This window comes from Castor canadensis, chromosome 12, assembly GCF_047511655.1.
Source record: "Castor canadensis chromosome 12, mCasCan1.hap1v2, whole genome shotgun sequence".
NCBI classification, from domain to species: domain Eukaryota; kingdom Metazoa; phylum Chordata; class Mammalia; order Rodentia; family Castoridae; genus Castor; species Castor canadensis.
Window position 1 is genome coordinate 65191574 of NC_133397.1, and position 8425 is coordinate 65199998.

Here is an 8425-nt window from a genome sequence, read left to right on the forward strand (position 1 = left end):
CAGCTCCCTGAGGGACGGACCCTCTCTCCACAGAGGTTCTCCTGATAAAGAGCTGTGACCCCCTCTGCCTGACTGACCTCTTGATGCTCCCTTCCCACTCCAGTGACTGCCTGGCCCTGCTGCAAGTCCGCGCCATCTTGCACCACTTGGGGCTTGAGAGCACCTGCGACGACAGCATCATCGTCAAAGAGGTGTGCACTGTGGTGGCACGGCGGGCAGCTCAGCTTTGTGGTGCGGGCATGGCTGCCGTGGTGGACAAGATACGAGAAAATCGTGGGCTGGACACTCTCAAAGTGACAGTTGGTGTGGACGGGACCCTCTACAAGCTTCATCCTCAGTGAGTGCCTCACCCCAGCTGCCCTCCCTATCTTCTCTCTCTCTCTGTACTTCTGGTCTTTCCCTTCTCTCTCTTAAAAATTATGACAAATTATAAGCCATTCCAAAGAGTGTTTTTAATGTTTATGGTTTGAAGATTAATGATCAGAAGCAGGCCTGTGTTTTCCCTTCAGTATTGGAAGCCCATTAGGATCCTCTCAATTGCACCCTTACTTTGCCCTGCTGAGGAAAAGTATTGTGTTGAATCTGTCTTGTGCTATTCTTTTTTTCCCATGGTTTTTGGCTGTACAGCAAACCTGCCTTATGTATGGATTCAATTACATGCAGTTTTGACCAAGCAGGGTCAAAAAAATTAAATAACTTTTTAAAAAATCATAAGAAGTTTCAGAAACAAAAATTGGACATTCCCACATGCATTATACAGCTCAGTTGATGTGGAGAGGCTCTCAGTCAGTTGTTTAAGTCATGTGATCTGTTGAGTGTTTCCCTGCCTTTCATTTTGTGAAAATCTACTTCCCCACAAGTAAATGGTGCCCCCAAAGCAAGGTCAAAGTTAATGTGTTTAATTTAAGTGATAAACTTGACAATTTTAGATTTGTTGAAAGGTGGCATGTCTTTTATGCAATGTGGGTGGCATTAGGGGGAAAAAATGAATCAAGCATCTGCAGTCCAGCACTAAACTCTATGTATCCTGAGCATCTGTGTTTTTACCTCCTTGGAACCACATACCCACCAATACCAAGGGTCCAGTGTACATCTATATTGTTTAGTTTTACTTATTTTTGAACTTTCCATAAATTGAATCACATGGCATCTCTTCTGTAACTGGCTTTTCTCACTTAGTATTTATTTATTTATTTATAGGCATGGTCTCACTATCTTCTCCAGGCTGGCTTCCAATTCTTAGGGCTCAAGTGATGCTCCTGCCTCAGCCTCCCCAAGTAGCTGGAAATATATGTGTATGCCACTGCACCAGACTTGCCTTTATTGTTTTAAGAGGCATCTACATTGAAGTCTGCAATTATAGCTTGTTAATTTGGGGGGCTGGATCTCATGCTTTTGAATGAGTATGCTACCATTGCTTCTACTGTTGATGTGATATTTGGATCATTTCTGCATTTTGACTATTACAAACAGTGCTGCTATGAATGTTCCAGGAAACATATGCAGAACATATGCTGGAGTTCCAGAAAGGTGGTTTTTCTGTAGTTTAGGGCAGGGATTAGCAAGTGCCAGCCACTGACTACTTTTGTAAGTAAAGTCTTTCTGGCATGCAGCCATATGCACGCGTTTATCCATGGTCAAAGGCTGGCCCACAGTACTACAAGTAGTTACTGCCTGGCCCTTTATACAAGAAGTATACCATCTTGTCAGTATGAAAGTACCAAAGTTTTTACTACTTTCCTTCTCTCCATGTTTCTTCTCCTTTTCCCCCTCTTTATCGCTTTCTTGTTTTTCTTCACTTGTGTGTAGGTTTTGAGTATTTTATTTTGAAGTTAGAAAGTACCCCAAACACTATCCTTTGAGCTAACAGCTAAAGGAGGAGATCTGAACCCTGGCTTAGTCAGTACAGACAGGATGGAAGGGAGGACACAGAGTCCTGGATGGAACTCTGAACTGTTCTCGCTATGTTTATTTCAAGGAATTAAGACTAATTCCTAGAGTCTTAGTGAAAAGAAGAGACCTCAGAAGATCCAAGACCCTTTTCTTAATGATTAGTGCCATTGTGATATTAGGAGCCTTGGCTCTAGATGAGGGTTGGAGGGATCTGTGTTAGTCAGCTTTCTGTTACTGTAATAAAATACCTGAGACAATAAACTTATAAAGAAAGAAGGAATACTTTGTCTCTGAGTTTTGGAGTTTCAGTCCATGATTTGTTGGTCCTGTGGCAAGGCAGCGCATCAAGGTGGGATTTGTGTGGAGCAAAGCTGCTCTCCTTGCAGCTTGAAAGAGAAAAAGACAGAAAGGAAGAGACTATGGTCCCCTAGTCCCTTCTTATGCATTCCTCCAATAATGTATAAAGACTTCCTACTAGGCCCACCTCTTAAAAGGTTCCACCATCTCCCAATAGCTCCAAGCTCGGGACCAAGCCTTTAACACTTGCCCAAAGGAGCATTTTAGATGCTAACTATAGCAAGCAAGGATGGAAACCACCATCCCTGGGATTTGGTGTCCTTAGCTTCACAGGTGGGAGAGTATCCTGATCCTGCTGTGTTGGGTTGAATGGAGACTGTCCCATATGGAAATGGTCTGTGATTACTGTAATGTCCTGTAGTCTTCCTTCTTTGCTTTCAATGCCATTTTGGAAGATATGTGGAGTCTGATGTGAGGCAATACCCATGGAAAATGTAAAATCATATCCACAGGTCTTGGTCCTGCCTTCTAGGGTTTACAAATATTTTATGCACTTCAATAAGGCATGCATGTGACTTCCATGATTGTTGAACACCCCCTACCCCTGCCCTTTCTCACTGTGTAGCCCAGGCTGGACATTAACTCAAGATCTTTTTGCTTCTGCTTCCTGAGTGCTGGAATTATACATGTACACCACCACACCTGGTTAAACCTATCATTCACTGATAGTTTTAAGAGCACAGTTCACCAGAATCCAGTGTTGAATCTTAGCTCCCTCCATTGCCCACTGTGATACACAACTTGTGTATATTACTAGCACCTCCAAGCCTCAATTTTCTGATCCACAATACATAGTGAAGGTTTATCACATTGTGGTTGTCATTGTTCTCATCTTAATTATTCCTGGGTCTAGCTTCACCTCTTAGGATCTCACCTTGGAGGATCCAAATCAGTCATGACTAAAGTGCTTTTTCTCTATGTTTTTCTCCCGTCTTTTCCAGCTTTGCCAAAGTCATGCATGAGACGGTAAAGGACTTGGCTCCTAAATGCGATGTGTCCTTCCTGGAGTCTGAGGATGGCAGCGGGAAGGGGGCGGCTCTCATCACTGCTGTGGCATGCCGCATCCGTGAGGCTGGACAGCGATAGAACCCCTGAAACCAGAAAGGACTTCTTCCCCTCTTCCCTGTTTTAAATTATAAGATGCCATCCCCTTGTGTAAGAGATAGACCCTTCAGCTTTTCCTTGGCTGAGAGGACTGTTGGACTGGGTTTTGTCTCTGTATATATTCAGTAATAATATCCTGAGAAGAAAGGATTTGTTCACACCGGTCACAACCATTCCCATTGGTTCTCTTAGACCTTAAAAAAAGTTATAAATTTTAAACTTTAGCCATCTCCCCCTGACCGAATTCCGTATTCCTGAATAATCCTACAAGATGGTGACAGTGTTGAAAATGTGGCTGCTTTACCTTGGAGCTGAAAATGACTTTTCTAGGTGGAGAGCATCCTCCTGCCTGGATGTTGATACCGTTGCTCTTGTCAGAGATCTGGGAGGTGACCACTAATGACATGAGCTGATCCTCCTACCGGCAGAGTGGAGAGGGTGGAGGGAGAGCCCTTCTTCAACTTATCTATAAGCATTGCCCTGTGGAGTCAGCATTTGTTGTTCCTGGATTCAAGGAGTCTGATGACTGGGCAGTGAGACCAAAGCCAAGAGTCAGGTGTGCTTGTCCTTACATCTCATCATGGCTGCTTGAATATTTCATGAGCTCTAGACCTTTGGGGGAAAGAGAACCTTTTGGCTTCTTTTTAATTTTTTTTTCCTGCAAAAGTGGAAACACTGTATTTTCATTTTAATTTATGTTTGAAATTTCTTTAGTTCATGAAGTAGGTCTGCTCCTTCATCATGTAACAGTTAATTGTACGTATTGTATTTATATGTTAATTTGTTATGTATATTGATATGCAGGGTCTCCTCAGTCTTGGCCTCATTAGTAGATTAGTGTGGTTAAGGGATGTGAGGTGAAGATACTGACCAGATACTAGAAATACCTCATTCGCCTGCTGGAAGAGAAGAGAAGGCTCTTTGGGGTGAGTGAATGGCAAAGTGTCAGCTTTCTGGCTCCTCCTTCCTTGAAGGAAATGTGTGGAAGGCAGGGACGGAGACCCAGGCTGGGACAATGGATTGAAGAAGCCACAGCAGCCAGCTGCTCTATCAAGAGACTTTCCTGGGGGCGATATCATATGGGATGTTACCCAAAGGAAACCAAAGGAAACATTTCAAATATCTGTTGCTTAGAAATCTTTATTCTTAGGGCAGTCAGTATTTTAAAGCTATCTGACAAGATAAAAGAAGCCACCAAAAAATTTTATTAAAAAAAATTGTATCTAATCAATAACAAACCAAAAATGAAGCAATTAAACAATCAAACCAAACAAAACCTCAGGGACATTTTGGGGGTAGCAAATTTCACCTAAGGTTTGTTTTATAAATGCTTTATAAGAAGTGTGCTTCCCTGGACTGAGCTGGCATTGTTCTGCTGACCCACTTTTATTTTTTATACACATTATTTATTTCACACTGTTGGCAGGGATGGGAGTGGCACAAAAGTGCCCATACTCTGGTTTCTAAGAGTACTGTTGATTCAGAATAAAGAGCCCACTTCTGCCCTAAAATATGAACAACTACAGACATTGAGTCTGGATACAACATGAAAAAGAGGCCTTGCAACATCAAAGTAAGATATAAGATCAAAATAGAAAGATGAAGAGAAACTCATCACTTGATTGCACCCAAGTTTTGCACATTTTTCAAACTTGTGCTGAGAACAGTGCCTGGTTGTCATTTTTGAACAGATAGGGTATAAATAAGTGAAAACTGCCCAGGTCCTCCTGGGAAGCACAGAGCAAAGGGGACAAGTCTTCGTTTCTTCCAGGCTTGCTCTGCCTGTCTGTAGCTTCTCAACTGCCCCCATCTGCAATTATTGATCCAAAATGTGGGTGCTTCTGACTATAATGAAAGCCAAAAGCCATCTGTAGTTTTATGAGTCACTAAAGGATACCCACAAAATACTGATGAATTTTAACTTTTGAATCTTAAATTTTAAATTTAGGCACCATCTGTGAAATTACACATTTTTTAAAGGTACAAATGTGTGGTAGCTGGCTATTAACGTTGTTGGTTTCCAGTCAAGAATGCTGGACAATGTATGTTGACTGTGTTCCTCGCACTAAGCCAACAGCCCCTTGCTGATGCTGCTTTGCTCTGTGTAAATACAGTGATCCCAGTCTTTGACTGGGATGTGCCGAACATGGATCATCTCAATCCTTGAGCACCCAGTCTAGTGAAGATGTTGTCACTGTGTACAATAGAGAACTAGATGAATTAACTATGTGATGTTCACTATTATTAATAAATTGTGACATTTTTCAAATATTCAGTGTGCAATCTGATGAAATATTAATGTGCATTTAGGAGCATGGAAATCTTTGGGGCATGTTAATACTTCCTGGTCAGTCCGATGAATAAATTATGGGTGTCTTGATTTTTGAGTGTATAGTCGTCTCTTGGTAGGTTGCAGGACCTGCCTGAAGACACCAAAACCTGTGGATGCTTAAGTCCCTTACATAAAATGTAAAATAGTGTAATAATGTAAATGCTTGTAAATTTGGGTAATTTAGGGTGTATGGACTGTGAGAAGTGTGTAATGTTCAATACAGATGCAAATTTTTTCCACATATTTTTGATCTGAGGTTGGTGGGTTGAATCTCTGGACATGGAGCCTACAGATATGAAAGCCAAGTGTATGTATTTGACAGGCATGTGGATACAACTTGGCCTGATCCCAGATTTTCCCTTTCCAGAAACTCAATCCTAATGGAACTGGAAGGTAACTTCCTGGCCCATCCTTGAGCACCTGGATATCACTACTACAAACCATGGCTAGCTCTGCATTTCCCACTGGTGCATCTGGGCTGGGGTGTAGCCAGCTTGTCTTGGGGCTACAGCTTGTCTCAGCAGACAATGTGATTCACTTTCAAGATATGTAGCCCCCCTGTGACCATCCAAAAAAATCACCTTTCTCTGTTCTCTCCCCACCAGCCTTTCTCCCTCCCCAATAAACAAAACACAAATCTGGGAAGTAAATTCCCCAGAGATCCCCAGTGATGCTCACTGACATTGACAATGTTGCTTGACAGTAACTGAGGAATATGATCAATAGTAAGAGAATAATAGAGCCAGTGGTGGAACAGAAGTTAAAATTAGGTCCTGCTTTTTCATGATAAACTGGTGAGTTTGTGGGGCCATTCTGATTATTAGTGGAAATATGAATTGGTACAATACATTTAGGAGGAAAAGTAAGTAATATGCATCAAAAGCAGATTCTATATAATCTTGCAGAAATTTGGGGTAAGGAAATACATCCAGTTTGGTACTAATATTTAGCTTCAGGGATATTGACTACTGTAGGCTCATAATAGCTAAAAAAGAGAAACTGTCTATATAATGAGACTACCCACTCTGTTTCAGGCTCTAGTCAGGAAAATAGTTCACTTTAGTTATTACAAACATTTTAATTGAGTGACTTGATTATACAGGTGGTAGAAGAGCTGAAAAGCAACCTGAGATTATACCAAGAAAAGGTGCTTCTATTCCACCGGCTGACTCAGTCTCCAAAAGCTGGGGGTGGGGCAGGAACTGGAACCCCAAGTTGGGTGAGGGATATAGCGATAGCCTGGTTTCTGTCCCTCCTATCTTCTGTTTTCTGTCGGCTGGACCTAATGAGAAGCGAGTTGATGAGAGGGTCCTAGGGGATGGATCTGAGCAATTAGTACAGCAACTGGCATGTGCCTTGTGAGACTGTTCTTTAACATTACAGAAGCATATTGAATGATACAGAAAATGTTGACTATGCTGTTTAATGTCAAAAGTCTGTTACAGAGCAGGCTACACCTTGCTTCTGTCCGAGGATTCCCCATCCTTGGATTCAGCCAATTGAGAATTGAAAATGTACTTAGGCCTATGATAGTTGCATCTGCACTGAACATGTATTTTTCTTATTCCCTAAACAAAACTATAACAACCAGTTACATTGTGCTCGGTATTATAAATCATCTAGTTGATTTAAACTGTATGTGAGGATGCATGCAGATTATATGCACATGCTACATTATTATCTATAAGGTCCTTGAACACCTGTAGGTGTCCGTGAGTATCACTGGTATCCTCAAGGGGCCCTAAAGCCAATCTTCCACAGATACCAAAGGATGACTGTATCACAATCCTGTTTATTTTATTTTATTTTATTTTATTCATATGTACATACAATGTTTGGGTCATTTCTCAACAATCCTGTTTCTGTCAAAAATGATGTTTTATGACAGGAGGTGTGATGGGCTTCGCGAATGACCCCTCGGTCTTGGAGTTGTAGTAGAGGCCACAATCTCCTTTCTCAGAGATCCCTTCAAATTACCCACTATGCTAGAATCTGGGCCCGCCAGCAGGCATGTACTTCCCTTCCTAGGTCACTTTGGACCTCTTGCTGCCTCAGGGAGGAGCTGCTCTGCCATTTCTCGATTTCCCACTGGGGCTCTGGAATGAGCATAGACCCTTAATTCCTCACAGACTCTAATAGTGTTGAGAGAAATTTTTCAATGTATAATTTATGATGGACTGCTGCAAACAAGGCCCTCAGTGCCCTTGATCACGAAGGCGCTCGTGCTTCCCTGGGGTTGCTCCCTGCCTACTTCACCTGCTGCGTCCTTTACCATGAGGGAAAATATTCCTTCCAGCAAGAAGATGAGATGGTCTGCAGCTGTTTGCAGCTGGAAAGTAGCTTTTCCACTCTGCCCAGCCCACTGAGCCCTTTTCTTTCTTGTTGCTTTGTTTCCTTTAGTCTGGGTCCCAGGTGCAGAAGGCTAAATTACCCATACTTCTGCTTCATTTAGGGCATTTTCTAGTCTTTGCACAAACCTTTCTTGCTTTTCTATTTTCTTACTCCCTTTTATCCTCATTTTTTGTTCTTATTCTCTACTCCCAATCAGCAACCATGGTACTGTGCTCGATGGCCAACTTATTTTTGTATGTGTCTTGAAGTATATATTGTTTTGGGTGGTTTCTTTTCTTTTGCAGTGCTGGGGATGGAACCCGGGACTTTGTGAATGCTAGACACGTGCTCTGCCACTGAAAGACACCCCCATCTCCATGTGCATTTTAAACAATTACAAAGTATTAT

At 42.1% G+C, this 8425-nt stretch overlaps 1 protein-coding gene across 2 annotated transcripts in view; it reads left to right on the top strand.

The window, feature by feature from the left end:
- Hk2 (hexokinase 2) overlaps nucleotides 1-5734 on the top strand; it is a 57515-nt gene extending 51781 nt beyond the window's left edge. For both annotated transcript variants that reach the window (XM_020181826.2, XM_020181833.2), the window contains exons 17-18: nucleotides 104-337; nucleotides 3192-5734. In XM_020181826.2, the coding sequence (XP_020037415.1) occupies nucleotides 104-337; nucleotides 3192-3336 (379 nt within the window). In that variant the 3' untranslated portion in view covers nucleotides 3337-5734. The remainder of the gene's footprint in view (nucleotides 1-103; nucleotides 338-3191) is intronic.
- The last annotated feature ends 2691 nt before the right edge of the window (nucleotides 5735-8425 follow it).